This window comes from Carassius carassius, chromosome 14, assembly GCF_963082965.1.
Source record: "Carassius carassius chromosome 14, fCarCar2.1, whole genome shotgun sequence".
NCBI lineage: Eukaryota > Metazoa > Chordata > Actinopteri > Cypriniformes > Cyprinidae > Carassius > Carassius carassius.
This window is the reverse complement of record NC_081768.1, coordinates 10,368,459-10,387,571: the sequence shown is the minus strand read 5'-3', so window position 1 is coordinate 10,387,571 and position 19,113 is coordinate 10,368,459. Positions and strand designations below refer to the sequence as shown.

The following is a 19,113-nucleotide window of genomic DNA, read 5'->3' as shown; positions in this document are numbered from 1 at the left end:
GAATCACAGACTTGTTACATTTTAATTATACAATACTCAAATCCAAAAAAGTAACATTTTTAATTGATACATCTGTGAATAATTTACAGCAGCGCTAAACCTTTGGGATTTCATGCATTTGAAAAGAAAGTCACAAGATTAGTCCACTCACAGATTTACCACATTTCTGCATAAATATGTTCAAGCAAAGCTTAATTGTGCATGCAGCACATTATTATTTTTCATCCACTTCTGCCATGCATCAACAAATGTTTTTTGCATTCTTATAAAAAAAAATACTAGTTTATTCCCAATGGATCTTTTTCATTTTGTGAATGTATTGTGGTATATTGTTCACTCAGGATTCACTAAGAAAATGAATCATCAGAGTGTCACAAACTGCTACCAGAACACTGCTCATATTGCTGTTAATGAAAATAAGATGTAAATGTACATACAGCTTATGTGCGTTCCACAATGGTTTGTATGTAAACATGCAAGGTCAGTAGAAGGGCATAAGCCCTGAGTGTGTGTGTGTATGCATATATATATATATTTACTACCTATCAACTTTCTTCCACTGGTCCAAAATAAAAGATTATTTGTCAGACCCTTGGTGCTACCTTCACATTTATTTGGTGTCAACGAATAATGGGGCTGTTAACAGCTAGTTCTGTGCTACCAAATATGATCATTGGAATATTCTGGATAAAATGCTTACCACTGTCACAAATATGCTACAGATTTCTATTTCACAAATCACAAAAACACCACTGAACTATTCTGACACTATAATTCATGCATAAACCGGTTATTGCTTCTAAACGTTGAACTGAATACACCTCATGGCTTGCATATCTTTGAGTATATTTAAAAATATAGTTTGCATTCCAGTCACTGAGGTATTTATCTACATTACAATGTTTTGATAATTGCTTTATGCCACTTAATATACTAGGTTACTTTAAAATCTAGAGTTTCTGCTACTAGGAATAATCTACCCACAGCTCTAGTCTAAAAAACAACATTACCTGATGGAGAATGCAATATTTGAGGTATGAATACAAACACAGTTCTAGGTTACTCTTTCTAATCAGGACGAGAATACTTTAGTCTTCTTTGTGTCCGATTATTACAGACCAAATAACGTTTCAGGATCAATTATTCCCATAAGGAATCATCTTGAAACAGGTATGAAATGAAACGCTTCACTTCTTAAAAGCCACCAAGCAAAATTTTCTGCCGTTAGGGACTTTCGTTTTTATCAGTCAACTTAATTTTGCACAGTACCAACTAGGACAAACTCACACAGTGCTTATGAAACATATATATGTATTTCAACATGGCTAGCCGCACATCAATATCAACCGCCATTTTTCTAATCCTCAGCATGCTACAACACATTATTATTAACTAATAGTGATTACCTGTTAATAAACAACTGTGTTTGTCGATGAAAAACTAAAATGAACAAACTCAGCATGAGTGAAAATGACTCGCCTAGTCGCCTCTTAATCAAACCGATCAAGATGTAGATGCTGCATCCATGGTGGCTACTAAATCATTATCTGCCTATTTTATTTTCTAAACGACTTTATTATAGCATATATTGAATGTCACTATGACTATTAAACTCAGCAAGCATCGCTACCGTACATGCATGGCCATGTTTATGCTGGCACTACAAATCCCGCCACCCTAAAGCAAGCGGATGAAACTATACATCATTTAATGGAAGACATTGGTGATTTTGTTGTTTTTGCGAACAACTTGTCACTTGTTTGTACAATATACAAATTCATCTCAAAACGACAAAGGAAAGAAACAAATATTGCACATTTCCCACACTGAGGCCTCACTACTCTTTTTTTTTTTTTCATGAAAATTCATACTCTGTACATGACACTCTTATTTCTACCAATCCATATGATAGAAACTACTGTGAAAACTAAACAAAAATTGGGTACATTTTCTCAACACAGATGAAGTAAAATTCCTATGTTCACAGTGCACTGTTGCTGAGGACTGAGCAAAGGCTGTGACCAACATGCCATAATCTGTTTGAGATGATACATTAACACATACTAAACTATTAACAACAATTTAAAAACATTGTGACCAGGGTCTAACATTTAACCATTCTACTGCCTGCCTTCAAGCCTAATAAGGATGATAACAATGAGAACTTTGCTAGATGAAAATGACACGTTTATTTCACTCTAATTTATTCTCTTGGAAAACATGTAGGACAAATAGATACTGAGGGCCAAACCTTTGGAATAATTCAGATTTTTTTACAAAATTTTTATGGTTTTGGTTTTACGATTTTATGCTCACAAAGGCTACATTTATTTGATTAAAAATACATTTAAAACAGTAATGTAAAATATTGTTAATTTGATACCTTTTTCTATATTTCAAAATGTAATTTATTTTTGTAATGGCAGAGCTAAATTTTCAGCATATATTGCTGCACTCTTCAGTATAACATGGTCCTTCAGGACACAATAGTTAAAAACATAATTATTCCAAACTTTTGGCTGACTGAGTCTGACCATACAGGTCTCTATATGATTTGTGTGATATTCCCAATCCCATTAATAAAATAACATAAATGAAGTGAAAAGAAAGAAGCTCACTCTTCCAAATGATTTCCAAAGCATCTGACAGACAATGACTCGATTTACATTACTGTGAGGAAAGCATGCGAGTATAGTTTGATCGGAGTGCTCGCTGTGTGGGTCTGAGCTGTGGTAACTTCTGAGGTAGTAAAATAACTATATTTCATTATGTCCTGCATTTCATCAGCACCCCACCCCCACTAGAAATGTTTAACTGTGGAATTTATAAAGCTTATGCTCAGGTCAGTGTGCCACTGTCTGTCTCAGTTTGTCAGTACATAGAAAACATGAAAGCATGGTTCATGGTTTTGCAAAAGCACCAATATGAGTTCTGAATTAAGAGAACAGCTATCTGTCTACAGTTTGTCGCCTCAGAAAATAAATTTTCAGCCATTTTCAAGACATTTATTAAATAAATGACCAAATAGTGCTTTACTGGTAGTTTTAAAGCTAAGCCATGAAAACAGACAATCGGGAGACGGGAGCTTTTTAAAAAAAGACGTGTCTAGGCACTTAATCTGCAGATAATAAAACTGTTGGATGAAGCTACTTCATCTTGTTTGCATGATTTAGTTTTGAAATGTGCATTTGTATTACCTGCAAAGCAAGTGCGCTTCCACTATTTCCATGGTAACTTTTTTTTTTTTTTTTTTTACACACAACCTGCAACCATATAAATACTAGACTGGACTTTATTTGTAACAAATATGACCAGAGGATGGCTCTGTACTGTGGCACAATTGTGTTACTTTTTTTGGACATGAAGAGCTTTGGTCCTTTCATGGATAAAAACTACTTCAGTTGTTGTCTCCAAAGTGCAGAGATGATATGTTCATAGACCAATGACAATTGGTATGCTGAACAAACATTTCCCTTGAATAATGCTGGAGGAATGTCAACTTAACAGGATGGGGAGTAGTTCGAAGAACAATGGCATGACGGTCTCATCTGCACAGAATGGACATATGAAAAAGATCAGAGAAGGCAAGGAGGTAGGGCTGGGATGACAATGTTGATTTTAATAAATTTTCATTTTGATAAACCAATTTCAGTTTTTCAATCAATCTTTTAGTTTATGCTATTTTGTTGATGTGCGAACAAAACTTCACTCAACATTATTTGTAGCACACCTTCCATCCAATAATCACAATAGGCCCTAACAGTATTAGCTTTCAAATCATGACAATATTGTCACAAAATTCAAACAATAAATACTATTTTGACAATCTTTAATATTAAACATGGAAAGAAACAGTACAACTTGAATGTACTACAAGCAATTTAAATGTTTGTATAAATCAACCTACATTTTATTGAAGTGTTTTAACTTATATTCTATAAATCAAATAAAAAATTTGAGTTGGTGTTGGTTATTATAGCAAAAAATAAACAGCAATTTAACTTAAAACTTTGGATTTGTTCATTTAACCTTTAATATTATCGAAATGTACTAAATGACAGGGTTACCTGGAGTTTACAACATTAGTACATAAAATGTACTGTACCTGATATACCCAAATGAATTGAGATCAGAATCGAATAAAGAGATGGTGAATCCGAATCAAATTAATTTGTTAAATCAGTGTCAATACCCAGCCCTACTACAAGGAAGTAAGTTATCTTGTATTATTTTTGCTTCACAAACTTACCTACCGGGTCATGAGTTCATTTCATCACTGTTCCTTTCTCTTCTTGATATGACATATGAAGGGCACTGTTTTGAGAAGACAAAGCAGGTTAATTAAGCTCTGCATTCTCGTTTAACAATATAGTTATTAGTTCTAAAGCACTTATGAAAGGAAAGGACAAAGTGCTTGAAAGAACAATGAAAATGAATAGACAACCAAATAATATGCATCTCTTCTCCTACACAATGCATGACCATCTACCGAGTGACGCAAGTGCTGGCATGCGAAACTGCAACACAAAGATTAGACAAAGACAAGCTCCTGTAGTGCAGGTCAACACTCGTCGTGCACTTACCGTCTCCGGTAATCTCGTGCTGGTTTCGAAGCGAGTGAACTGGAACTAAAAGTCACCTCCATCATACTCGTCAGTCGAGTACGACTGGTCAGGCTCTGAGATGTTCAGTGAGCCTGGCCCCGCTTCGCTGCTGCGGCGGAGGACTGCGCGCTACGCCATTTCGGTCCCGTGTGTTCTGCTGCTACTGCAGCGCTCTTCCGGCGCGCATCGGTGTCTGCGCTCTGATTGGGCAGCCGTGCGATCCTTCAGGCGAACAAGACCCGCCCTCTGGGACAATTACAGACTCCGGTCTACAGGTGAAGAGAGATTTTTATAGGCTACTGGTATATACGAATAAATAATAAACAGCAGCATTATAAATGACAACCAAGACCCAGAAAAAGGTAGAAAAAGAAAACTCAAATCAAATAAAAAAACACAATAAGAAGATACGTGAAAAAGCATGAATAATTCACATACTTAATATTTAGTTCGTTAATATTTAGGAAAACTTCCAGATATTGAAAGTCTCGATAGCTTGAAGTGACTTATGCTCACCAAGGTTGGGTTTATCTAATCAAAAATACAGTTAAAATAGTAATATTGTGAAATATGATTACAAAATAAAACAACTGTGATGGAAATTATTCTAATACGTTTATTTGGTGCTCAAGAAACGTTTTTTATTATTTTTAATAATTTGAAAACTGTTGAGCTGGTTAATATTCTTTCAGCATTTTTGTATCAATATATAATTTATTTTTATAAATACATTTAAAAGAACGGCATTTATTTGAAACAGTTTTTCTAAACGTTGTGGATGACTTTTGATCAATTGTGTTCTTGCTTAATAAATAATATTATATCATAATTAAAAAAAAATAGTACTGACCACTGATCTATATATGTTCTCTATTATAGATCAGTGGTACTGACCCTAAACTTTTAAATAATAGTGTATGGACTTTAGCTACAATTTATATAAGAATATATTCACATATATAGCTTGAGGCTATTTAATCAAACAGGAGACTGACACAGGTGGAGGGAGATTTGTTTATTTGGCATGTTATTGATTTATTTAATAAATTAATGTATAAGTTATATACAACGCATGGAATGCAAATAGCTAAACTAAATAAATATTTAGAAACCTGTCAATAGATTTATTGCACTAGGAATATAATAAAAATAGTACCCTACTGTTAAGGCTAAACTCAGAGCTAGTCTGTTTTATGCAATAAAATAAGTTAAATGAATGTGCATATAGCACGGAATGCATTAACCATTCCAAACCGGTTTTGTGTAATGTATGTGCCTGAGGCTTGGTCACATGATGTGCTTTGATCTCACTCTCTTGTCACACACACACACACACACACACACACACACACAAGCACGCACACTTGCCTCCTCCCCCTACACTCTGCGCATGCGTGCGTCTGCGGGACAACATCAACAGAATGAGCTCTCCTCGATTACTGTCAGATATTAAACAAAACCCTTTACATCCCAAGTAATTAGGTGTGTATTTAAGTATTGAGTGCGTTTCAAACTAAATCTCACAATTACCTTTTTTGGACTATACTCCGCGTTTGAAAGGGTAAGAGATTTTCTTCGATTTCTTGAAATTAGATTATGTGCAGATGCAACAGTGCTAGGCCGCAGTCTTATAAACAAGCATGCATTTGTTTTTTATGGGCGTTAAGATTCAACCAGATCCGAGAAACTGTTGCATTTTACGGCAATTTGGTTTCTGAATGAAAAAAAAAACTACGTCTTTCAACCTATATATTTAACAGCAACGCTTCCGCAAAAGTTGTCTATCAATAAAAGCTTGGCTGCAAAACACCACAGCGACCAGGAAAGATTATTCCCTGTCTTAAGCAGGATACAAACTAACCATAACACAATTTTTTTATGCTTGTTATAGTGAGACCAACTTTGTGGCACGTGCATTGGCAAGCCTAGAGCATTGTGTTAGCAGCGCAAAAATTTGTGGGTTCGATTCCCAGGGAACACACATACTGGTAGAATGCAATAGTCGCTTTGGATAAAAGCGTGTGCTAAATGCATAAATGTAATATTTGGTAATAAATCTCCTGATATAAAAGCATACACTAAGTATAGTCTTGAATAATGCATTATACACTAGCATTGGAAAAAAAAGTGTATGTTGATATATTATGTATGCATTAAATGAACAAAAGTGATAGTAAAAACATTTACACTGCTTCAGCAGACTTACATTTCCAATAATCTTTTTTTTTTTTTTTTTACTTTCTAAAAGTCTGTAAATCACAGTTTTCACAAACCTATAAAAGGGATAGTTCTCCCAAAAATATAAATTGTCATAATTTTCTCTCCCTCATGTCTTTCCAAACTTGTATGAGTTTGTTGGACATGAAATAAGATATTTTGTAGAATTCTGGTAATCAAACAGTTGATGGTCCCCACTGTTTGGTTCTTAAAAAATTATCAAAATATCTTCTTTTGTGTTCAACATAGAAAAGATACTTATACAGGTTTAGAACGACATGAGGGGAGGGGGGGGGGGGGGTAAAAGATGACAATTTTAATATTGGGGTAAACTATTCCTATTCATAGCACAACTGTTTTCAACAAATGTTTTTTGGAGCAACAAATTCGAGTAATTTCTGAAGAATCATATGACACTGAAGACTAGACTAATGGCTACTGAACATCTGGCTTTGCCATCACAGGAAAAAATTACATTTTATATTAGAAAATACATACAAAAATTAAACTGTAATATTTCATGAAATTCCTGTATTTCAATATTAGCATAGTGTATTTAATACAAAACCCTCCATCAGCAGTGATTTTTTTTATAGGCTACATAAGATAAAATGTTTTGTCAATATTCATTCTTATAGTGTGTTTGGAACTTGGTGTTATTTGTTTTCCTGCATGTATCTAAAGTGTAACCAACTAGAAGTGCAAAAAAATTGAGAGGGGGAAGAGTGGATCTAGAATGGCCGGAGGAAGAAGAGGAGCGAATAGAACAACATATTGTCGTTCTCCGCTGAGCAGTGAGACAGGTTCTATTGGCAACAGTAACCACTCCACCAGCTCACCCGTGACAGGTGTGAGATCACGAACCAGGTGGGGGCACGTTTGACCAAAACGGTACACTATAATGAACTAATGTTCTGTTGTTATGATGACATCCACCGCCAATGTTTCAAATAACATGCTGTGTGGTCATCAGGAATGGATCCGGGACGGGAATCTCCAGCCCTCCGCTGGCCACTCAGACGGTGGTGCCACTGAAGCACTGTAAGATTCCAGAACTCTCCCTGGACCGGAAAGTCCTGTTTGAGCTCTACCTGTTTGTGTGCCATCTAATAGCTCTGTTTGTGCATTACGTCAACATCTACAAAACTGTGTGGTGGTACCCCCCATCGCACCCACCTTCACACACCTCTCTAGTGAGTCACATGTCGTAAGTCTTAAATTAAACTCCACAGAAGCTTCCAGTGTTCATTTCGTTCACAAATGAATTGCTTTTGTCTCTGCAGAACTTCCACCTCATTGATTATAATATGTTGGTGTTCACCGTCATAGTGCTTGCTCGCAGGCTAATTGCTGCCATTGTAAAAGAGGTAATGTGCATTATCTCCTAGCTCTTCATTCCATTTTAATAGCGTTAAAAATTAATACGTTGTGCATTCTTTTCCTTTTCTTTGCTCCAAAGGCATCACAAAGTGGGAAGTTGTCTTTCCCGCATTCTGTCTTCCTAGTGACGGCACGTTTTGCCGTTCTGACTCTTGCAGGATGGAGTCTGTGTCGTTCACTTATTTATCTTTTCAAGACGTATTCTGTACTCAGCCTGCTCTTCCTCTGCTATCCGTGAGTAATAATCTACACATCCGCTGCCGTGGATTTGAATGTTTGCAGGTGTTGTCATTTTTACCACTGTTTTGTGAGATTTCGTGGGTGAAATCCAGTCATTTCAACTAGGGCTGCACGATATTGGAAAAAAATGACATTGCGATATTTTATTTTTCTGCGATATATATTGCAATATGAAATCTAAGCTAATTTTTTCTTACAAACAAAATTGGGGTGAGCACACTTACATTCTCATTTTAAATGATTTAAACATCGACACCATCGTGTCAATTGATTAATATGCGCGAGGGATATCCCTCTCTCCCTCTCTCTCTCTCTCTCTCTCTCTCTCGCGCTCTCTCTCTCTCTGCTCTGTTAAACTGACAGGACTTAAAAACACATGCAAATAAACTTTCACTCTATGACGGTTAAGATGTGCAATTAATCCGCTAATCGCATTCGTCAAGGGCCGGGGAGCAGCTGGCCCGTACAGTTAATAAATAACGGATCAACTACGACAGCCTACATCGCACATCCTGCGATATGACTATCGTGCATTCGTACATCGCGATATCGATGTTTAAACGACCCTAATTTCAACAGGAATCCACATGAACTTGAATTTCTTGTGAAGGTGAAAGATTTCCCTCACAGATTTTGCATCAGGTTCAAGTCGGTTGCACAAAGTTGCCATGTTGGCCTAAAGAAAGCTGGTTGGTCTGAAAGTGACTTCTGTGTGAGATATGAATATTGGATTTTGCCCATGAAATTTTGCTAATGTGAATGCACCTTTACTGCTTTTATAATGCATGTATGATGGGTCATGATGGTTGACTTGCTACTGATAATATGATATTATTTTGATCTTATGGTCTATAGGATGGATAGATAGATAAATATTGTGCTTTGATGTTTTGGCTGGTTTATATGTGCATAAATGTGCAATTATTTTAAAATAGATTTGTCATCCATTCAGAATTTTTAAGTCAAATATTATATCTGTAACTAATTCAATTGTATTATATTGTAATATGTATCTTTCCCCCTCAGGTTTGGAATGTACATCCCTTTCTTCCGACTCAGCTGTGATTTCCGGAGGACTGGATCCATGTCCCCATTCGGCAGCATGAGTTCTAAAGAGGTGAGCAGTGCTGCATTGGGCCGTGGGGGACGGGACTATCTGTCCGTCCTGAAAGAAACATGGAAGCAGCACACCAGTCAGCTGTACAGTGTTCAGCCCATGCCCACCCACGCCTGCTGTCTCTCTCCTGACCTCATCCGCAAAGAAGTGGAGTACCTGAAGATGGACTTCAACTGGAGGATGAAGGAGGTGTTGGTTAGCTCCATGCTCAGTGCCTACTATGTGGCGTTCGTGCCTGTTTGGTTTGTCAAGGTGAGTGCATCAACAAGTGGTCTTTTGGGCATGAACGCGCATGCAGTGTGTGGACTAAGAGAACAGGTTTTATTTGATGAGGAACAGGTGATTCATGTGTAATGAGTCGATAAATTGAGATCAGACTGGTTGTAGGCAAAAATCATTCTTGGTGTTTAAACCAGCTTACGCAAAAAATTTTCCCAGATATTATTTGTATGGCTTTGTATCTGCCCTCAATGCAAAACTTTGGTTTCGGCGTCATGGGTTTTGTTAAAATTCCTCTGGAGGGAGTTTGTGTGATAGATTGTTTTATTATTATGCTGATTTGGTGCTCATGAAACATTTCTTTATATTATCTGTGTTGAAATGTCAGTCAGTATTAACAGTCAATTCGTTTTATATTTTAATGTAAACAATAATGTTAAATCAGGTTTTAAATCAGCATTTATTTGAAATAAATCTTTTGTAACATAAATAGTTTCACAGTGACTTTTGATCAGATGTCATTGACAATGTCATTGTCAATTGTTTTACATGCATATGGCTCTTTCTTAATTTTTCTGTTTGTGTTTAGAGCACACAATATGTAGATAAACGCTGGTCCTGTGAGCTGTTCATCCTGGTTTCCGTCAGTACTTCTGTCATTCTGATGCGGCACCTGTTACCTCCCCGCTACTGCGACCTGCTCCACAAAGCTGCCGCTCACCTGGGCTGCTGGCAGAAGGTCGATCCTTCCCTCTGCTCAAACGTCCTCCAACACATGTACGTCTGACCTGGGGTTATAGAATTGGCATAAGTTTAGGTTGTGTTAGGTTTTTGTGTGCGTCTTTGCTGGGTTTTGGATAATATTATTTTTACTGCTAAAATGTAAATATAGCAGGTGCTGAATAATTCCAAATGCATTTACAAAAGAACCTAATTTAAATTCTTGTTCACAATCTGATGGGTGCTTAGCCTTAAAATACCTGCATTGTGTTGCATGTTTCAACATGTTTATTTGATCTTGGGTGTAGCTGTCAACAACAGATTTATTTATAGCATGTTAAATAAAATTGAAGCCACGCCATTTTTAAGCATGATATTTTTCATACTTGCATTGGTTTTCAAAAATCACAACTAGAACAGATTTCTGTCCCATTATTATTTTAACCTGTTTTTGCTAAATGACATTTATTTTTATTAGTTTTTTTGCATGAAATATTATTCTTAAATTGTGTCAAAATACATTGCTTTTAAGCAAATGTAATGATTTTATGACATTTTTTGATTTTTTTGTAAGGTGTAATAGCTTGCTTTTTCTGTTTCCTGCAGATGGACAGAAGAGTACACGTGGCCACAAGGAGTTTTGGTCAAGCACAGTAAAAATGTTTATAAGGCCATGGGCCATTATAACGTAGCAGTTCCCTCAGATGTCTCACATTATCGTTTTTATGTAAGTATAAGCTGTAGATGAACATTTGAAGATTTTAGAAACATTGTTACAAGGGGTTAATAATATATTAATGGGAATGTTATCGCAATAACCACTGTTCCCTTCTTTTTTCCCTTTCTTTTAACAGTTTTTCTTCAACAAACCTCTTCGAATATTAAACATTCTTATAATCCTGGAAGGTGCAATGATATTCTACCAGCTATATTCACTCATGTGTTCAGAGAAATGGCATCAGATGATATCATTAGCGCTAATATTATTCAGTAATTATTATGCCTTTTACAAACTACTCAGAGACAGAATCGTTTTGGGAAAAGCGTATTCGTATTTAGCCAGTGCCTCCAATCAGAAAGTCAGTTAGACAAGGATAAATTATTGTCAGTCATCACAAATGAGCAGAAAACATGCATGAGAGCTGTTTTTATTTTTTCTACAAGTGCATTTCTCTCTGTGTTCTGACTTGCCATGAAATAAAAAGGAATCATATTTTTGTACTATGGCTGTTTCTCTGAAGTTTTCTTTTAAAGGACCTAGTCAAAGAAAATGGTTTTTCTTTATTTTGAATCAAATACTATTTAAAACAAGTAAACACTAGCCTTGCTCCTTGTTGTGTGTTCCGGTGGCTGGGTTTTTGGCAAAAGAGATTAACTGCAAGCTTTGAATGATTATATCTTCTAAATGCGAATTTTGTAATTGTTTTGGAGCACACTGCCTTATATATAACCTTTAAGACTAACATATTGATGCTAACACCTTGGTTTTTGATTTCGATGTGAAATTTATTTCTTATGTTACTGTAAGTTACCATAACAGCCTCTAGATGGCGACAAACATCTCAAAGGTAAAGATTTCGGTCAACGGTTGACCGTTATGAATCCTGGTATTTACTTTTACTCTCTATGGTATTTACAAATCTATTTCGTTTTTGTGGTGTAACGTTATGTAATGTTTTATTAAAAGCCGCTATATAAACCGCTAGCTGTGTGGCTGATGTTTTAATTAGTGTGAGGTTCCTTAAACTGGATCTCAGCTCGCGTCTTGTGATTACGCTCTTTATTATGGCGAAGGTTCAGCTCATGGATATTAATGTTGATGTTTTTACGTCACTCAGAAGCATACCAATCGGTGAGGCTTGACTCTTGAATATTAATTAGATGGCCGGGACACTTTTTTAATGCCGGCCAATAGCAAAAGCGTGTCTTATTAATATTAATAACGAAGCTTCACCATAGTACTAGTCGGTCGGGAAGGCTCGTAGGAGAAACGAGAGCTAACGCTGCAAACGGCAAGCACTTGGTATCTGTTGTTAAAACGGACCGCGTATAAATCATTAGTTACTGAAATGGAAAAACCAACACGGGCGCCTTAAATTTTCGTTGGAAAGCTCAAAGAGCCTCATCCTTGTCCTCGAGCCGGTGAGTAAATCGTTTTGTTCATCGATATGAAGATGTGCGCATCGTGCCTCACGGTGCATCCTGTGTAAATCCCTTTCATTCAATTTAAAACCCTCTTCGCCAAATGAAAAATGCATTAGATCTTGCACTGATAACCACATCATGTCACACGCTAAGAGTCTACAACCGCAGAGAGAGAGAGAGAGAAAACAAACAAATAGTCTAGCAATATATTATAATACAGGACGACGCTAAAATATTTTTGTAAAATAGTGCATTAATTAAAATGGAGAGTTTCGGGTGATTTGTTTTTGTATCTAAAAGCACTATGATAGACCCAGATTGTTTAGAGATTACTGGTAATGAACGATCTTTTACAGGAAAGGCTATTATACACAATCAATAATATAAAAATATCTACGATGCACATTTATAGTATGCAGGGTTTATATATAATAATAAAATATAATTTATGTTACTTCTTCCATTGGAGTTATTAGTGGGCAAGAACATTTGCTCGAAAATTAAATTATAGTTTTTTTCCCAACTTGTAAGGACTTAAACAATAGGCATGTAGTTAAAGGTATTTTTTTTTAAATTGCAGCAATTTATATATATATATATATATATATATATATATATATATATATATATATATATATATATATATATATATATATATATATATATATATATTGTTGCAATAAAATAATAAACATTAAAAATACCCTGATGGTAGACATATATTGTTGTAACCCTGGCGGATGGACAGCAGGCACCCAAGAGTCCCAGAGAGATCTGAAGCATCTAAAAATATTTCAGCACTGGAGCGCAGCTTGATAATTTCTTTACACAGGGTGAGAAATAGAGCAGCAGAATAAACAAACCGGAAAATAACAGAGAGGCTTACTTTATCCATAAAATTTGGTGGTGTTCGTATCAAGCTCGTTTTTAAATAGGATAATAAGAAAGCATGTCTTGGTAACCAGTTAAATTTATTAAGCATGTTATCTGATATTGTTAACATAGATTCATGCAGTCAGACATTTTTTTTTTATTAGCAGCTTAAGGTCAGATATTAATAATTGCTGACTGTCTTGTAAATGTTTAGCACTGGCTCTCACTGACCGGCTGTAATGATCGAAATCTGTCTCAGCAACAAAGCTGAAATTGACTTTAGTGCAGTGATACCAACTGGACTGAAGCATGAGACAAACCTTCACATTTAGTGCCACACATTATTTAGTCTCTGTAGGGGCCCTTATTATTATGCTCCTGGTTGACTTCCCACCATAGCCAAAGAGCCTAAACTTTTCCCATTAAAGTAGATTGCTTTACAATAATGGCAGTGTTTGGGTAACACTAATATAATAAAATATTAGCAATTTCATGTGGTGCCTATTGAAATAAATTACACACTATATATTCCACTTGTTTAGGATCATCTCATGTTGTTTTTTTTACACATCTCAGTAGTTGAGAGAGCTCTTGTCTTTGTGTCTTAGAAAGTGCCACTGCCCTCATGGAAGACAAGAGGAAGAAAAGGAGTCCCAAAGTGTCCCTTCCCCAGCCCCCTCCTCCACCAATAAACCCTCGAAAGCTCTCCGTTCTACCAGCGAGTAAAAGCACCACATTCTCATTGGGTTTACCCCAGCCCCCCTCCCCAAAACCCAGGGGCAAGTTCAAGAGATCGGTGGGGGCAATGGGTCCGTCTAAAGAAGCTCTCGCTGTTCCTGTGGTTCCCCACAAAAACACAAGGTTTGTGTGTGTGTGTGTTCTTCAAATGACATATCATAGATGCTAATGTGGTTTGAGTTAGTAATTGATATTTCCAAATTGTGCCACATACAACTGACCAACAGTGATTCTGTTTCCATTTGTAGGCCTCACAGAGAGAAACCCAGAGCTCCTCAGCCTGCTGGACCCAGCCGCGTGTCCCAGTCCTCCTCACCACTCCAGCACTCTTTCCTCACCGACGTCTCTGATGTGAGAGAGATGGAGGGAGGATTGCTCAACCTGCTCAATGACTTTCACTCTGGGAAACTACAGGCTTTTGGTATGTACTAGGGTTTTATTCAAAAGCCTTAGTAGTTTGGGCTGTCATTAGAATTGTTTTGCTGTCTTTACTGGTGAGGTTATCAGGTCAATTTTTAAGGAATGCAAAGGTGTGTAAGGGTGGCACCTTTACAACACCTACCGTATTTTCCGGACTATAAGTCGCACTTTTTTCATAGTTTGGCTGGTCCTGCGACTTATAGTCAGGTGCGACTTATTTGTCAAAATTAATTTGACATGAACCAAGAGAAATGAACTAAAAGAAATGAACCAAGAGAAAACATTACCGTCTACAGCCGCCAGAGGGCCCTCAGCCCTCTCGCGGCTGTAGTGGGGTATTGTTTTCTCTTGGTTCTTGGTTCTAAATAAATGAGACTTATAGTCCAGTGCGACTTATATATGTTTTTTTCCTCATCATGACGTATTTTTGGACTGATGCGACTAATACTCAGGTGCGACTTATAGTCCGAAAAATATGGTAATTCATCAGCGAGTTGAGTCAGATGTCAGAAGTTGAGGAATGTACTTTCTCAGTTTCCATGTGTAATACACTGTGTGTTTGCAGGTAAGGTGTGCTCCTTTGAGCAACTAGAGCATGTGAGAGAGATGCAGGAACGTCTGGCCCGGCTGCATTTCAGTCTGGACAGTCATGTGGAGGAGCTGTCTGAAGACCAGAGAAAAAACGCTTCAGACCGCAATCTAGAACACCTGCTTTCTAATGTAAGATATATTTTAATTTTCTTTAATAATGCATCTCTTGTTGGGTTGCAGAATTAATCTAAATAAAGCTGAATTGTGATATGGCTTAGTGTGTTATCAAATCACAAAGGCTGCAATTTAAAGTTTTTTTTTTTGTCAGTTGGATATATAATCACTGCATTTTTGACCAAACTGTGCAGCCCTATAAACAAGCACAGCAAACCTGGAACTTTTTTTTAAAAATCCTATTTTAATTGCGATTTTAATAACATTTTTATCCCAAATCATGCAGCCCTAATCTTGTGAGTATTCTTACTGAACCTTAAACCACAGATGTTCATTTTTCCACAAGTATATATCAAATTTATATTACAGTAGGCACACACATTACTAGAGTCTGGATCTAATGGATATGAAACACCAGTCTACTTGTTCTCTCTCCGCTATTCAAGCACTGTGACTCTCTCACGCACATATAAAAAGGACTAGACAGTGATACCCTGTATCTGAATACAGGCCTGTGGCTGAATCTTGTATTATCATCCAAATCCAAGTGTCGCTGTCTGACTGTATTTTTTTTATCAGTCTGTGAAGGGCTGGACAGTTGCTATTGATAGTATTTCCCTTCTAGCTGTCAGCTCGGTGGTAGAGAGCCCAGCAGATTATAGTGTGTGTGTGTGTGTGTGTGTGTGTGTGTGAATTTCATTATGGGTGGTTCACTTAGTATAACAGAGTGAATAGGTAAATCTTAAGCAAGGTCATGTTTTACCCCACATTTCCATACAGCTTATGTTAGGACTATTAAGACTTTGTATTGTGAAAGTATTTTTAGGAAAACTAAACATACCCCCGGCTTCGCCATACTACATTATGCATCTTAGTGTCATATTTTTTTAAATATCATTATTCATGTTATTGATTATTGATTATCCTTACTGTATTACAGTATTTTTAAAATCAGCATTAATTAAAGGCAGCACTACAGATACTACCATGATTTTTTTTAATAATGCATATTTATTTATAACAATGTTAATGTTATATAAATATGATATTTATTTAGATATTATCGTACAACAATAATTAAAATTAGGATTCAAATATGATCTTAATAAATATTAATTCCTTTTTGGGGGTAAAATACATTTATTGTAAAATTAGTGTCCAGGAATTCACAGAAGATAGGTGATAGACAGCTAGTCTTAAAAACGCCTATAAAACAAAAATAAACAATTTAGTATATATTAAATTAGTATACTGTAAGAGAATGGTGTAAGGAAAAGCATTTCTGCAGTGCAGTTTATAATTTTTGAAAATTGACAATCTGTTCACAAACACAAACAATCTCAGTTTTTGTTAACATACATGCTGAATTCCAGAAGAACCCATTGTTTGAAGTCTGTCGCTTCAGTATACTGATTCTGTCAGCTCAGCAGTAATAGATAGGTCTTTTTAAAGCATCAGCGATTATATTGATTTTTTGTTAATGAATCTGTTTTTTCTCCTCTTAGCTGGAAGAATTGAGCACCTCAATGTATCCTTCCATTTTACGGAATGCATGTGTTAAAAACATGACATTTTACTTTACCTTTGACAATAACCCCCCAAAGTGTTTGGAGTCATTAAGATGTTAACGAAAAAATAATAATTAAGTTCAATTTTATGCTAATAAAATACAATATTTATTGACTTTAACAGATCTTTCAAATTAATCAACTCTGGTCAATTTAATGTTATGTGAAAAAGGTTATTTGGTGTTTTCACAAGATCCAGAAAATATTTGTGTTACACTGAAAGCTCTCACTGCTCTCAGCTAAGCATTTAGTTTTAGTTTCAGGACAACCAGGGATTGTGTTTCTCCAAACATCTTAGCTGAGATTATTCTAAGATCAGTTGTGTCCTAATGGAAGCCTAATGGATATATCCAGTATATGTGCAGGAAGAAAGCTGAAGTCAGAATTTTTATATGTAGTAGGTAGGAGCTCCAGAGCTTGTACATTAGATGTACATTAGCAGCGCATATCTCCTTAATGCAGTTTATCCAGACAGAAACTCCACCTAGCGGAAAATCCAGATTTACCCAAGACCTCCAGCACCTGAAGCGGGAAACCAAACCCAGCTGACCATCAAATCACTGTGCCGACCAAAATCCAAGATGCCATGGCTACAACTCAACTGCAAGTTAATGAAGCACCATCATCGTGATCAGTGTCTAATGCAATGCTAAGGGATGGCAGCAGCATCAAAGCACGTTCTCCATGTGAATGAAATTCAACTGCAAAAAGGGCACTTCTTGTTTTTCAAATGTTTTGATCTTATCCTTTAAATTTTTATCTTTCCACTTTTGATTCTGAATGCTAAATGGCATCCTCTTTGTTACAGTGTTCAATTGGTTTATCTGGATAAATAATAATTATTCTTACTTTAGGGATTACATAAGTTGATTTCAAAGGTTCATTCATCACAGGTAAAAAATAATTGAGATCTAGAATTTTAGATCAACAATGTCAGAAGTTGAGAAGATGAGATGAAAATTTACGTTGTCAGTCAATCATCATAACATAATTGATTTTTAGTTCATCTGTGTTCTCTGGGAAGATGTTGTAAATGGCTGTGGAGTAGCTATAAACTCACTCAGGACTGTTTGAAATTAGTGCCTCTTCTCAGTGTCTAGATTGTTTCACTGTACGGTTTTCATGAGACTCTCTAAATGATGGAACTGGATCTTTTTGTAGATGTTTGTACATTAAAATAGACATACACTTATTTAAAATAATATGTTATATACATTGTTTGTAAACTAGAGTTTTAAATTGCTATTTAATGTTGATCTAGGAACAATTATGATAGAAATTGTTTGTTATTCTTGATGGCACTGATGGAAATGTACAATATTTGTGTGTTATCTTTGCATAAACTTAAGCAAAATCATAATGGAGTCAGGCATTTCAAATTTCAGGTTGACATCCAGTAGGTAATTCTAGAATTATAAATTAGTTTATTATATAATTTCTTCAATTATTTGGAGCACAAGACTGCATTTAAACCTTGTAGATTTGCAGTCTCTACCCCAAAGCACAAAAGCATAGAGTACAGTAACAACTAATACAAGCCACAGTGGATGTAGGACAAAAGTACTGAAGGAAAAAAATGGTGACAGTCCAAGATACATAGTACATCCTCACTAATGTCCCTATAAAAGCCAGTCTTCCCATTTTACACCAGTTTCAGTGATAAACCATCAGTACAACATATGGACAGGTTTGAGCAAAAGCTAATTATCTACACCAGTTTAAATTTTTATATTTCATGATGCAGTAATACCACTTTACAGCCGACCTCTGCTACGCCTACCTCCGAATATTTCAACAGTCAGTACTTTTGCCTTGAGGGGAGGTCTATTAAAATGTATTTCAGAATGATTCATGGCAAATTCTGATCCTGCATCAGCATGTACAGGCCGGTTCCTCTTCCCTCACTGCCTGAGTCTAAAGCATTGACAGTCATTTAAAAAAATGGCTTTCAAATATTTCAAAAAGAAAACATTTGCTTTGCTTTTCATCCATGTTTTGGTTTGTTTAAGAATGCATATAAACCATCTATTTATAATCTATTTTTGTGTGCTTTAATAAAACTTAATGCAACAATTCACTCACTTTGACTTTGGAATTTTTGTGCAATTATGGGACATAGCAGTTTGTTGAAAAAAAGTCACAGAAGTTGGGAAAAATGTTTATCGTC

General features: G+C 36.0%; 2 protein-coding genes and 1 long non-coding RNA gene across 3 annotated transcripts; 2 read left to right on the top strand and 1 right to left on the bottom strand.

Moving 5' to 3' along the window:
• Positions 1–1,691: 1,691 nt before the first annotated feature.
• On the bottom strand, positions 1,692–4,847 carry LOC132156915 (uncharacterized). The gene is made up of 3 exons (XR_009437506.1): positions 4,584–4,847; positions 4,254–4,314; positions 1,692–3,548 (listed from the first exon to the last, which is right to left on the bottom strand). It is a non-coding gene; the product is annotated as an uncharacterized LOC132156915 (long non-coding RNA).
• A 2,658-nt stretch (positions 4,848–7,505) lies between these two features.
• LOC132156914 (transmembrane protein 39B-like) lies at positions 7,506–11,721 on the top strand. The gene is made up of 8 exons (XM_059565993.1): positions 7,506–7,688; positions 7,795–8,014; positions 8,105–8,188; positions 8,281–8,435; positions 9,468–9,810; positions 10,367–10,554; positions 11,104–11,224; positions 11,352–11,721. The coding sequence occupies exons 1-8, from the start codon at positions 7,558–7,560 to the stop codon at positions 11,583–11,585; spliced, it is 1,476 nt and encodes a 491-aa protein (XP_059421976.1). The 5' UTR covers positions 7,506–7,557; the 3' UTR covers positions 11,586–11,721.
• A 726-nt stretch (positions 11,722–12,447) lies between these two features.
• Positions 12,448–19,023, top strand: LOC132156913 (coiled-coil domain-containing protein 28B-like). Its single transcript, XM_059565992.1, has 6 exons — positions 12,448–12,639; positions 14,124–14,376; positions 14,502–14,674; positions 15,239–15,393; positions 16,884–16,906; positions 17,418–19,023. Exons 2-6 carry the CDS (start codon positions 14,141–14,143, stop codon positions 17,470–17,472), a joined length of 642 nt encoding a protein of 213 aa, XP_059421975.1. The 5' UTR covers positions 12,448–12,639; positions 14,124–14,140; the 3' UTR covers positions 17,473–19,023.
• The last annotated feature ends 90 nt before the right edge of the window (positions 19,024–19,113 follow it).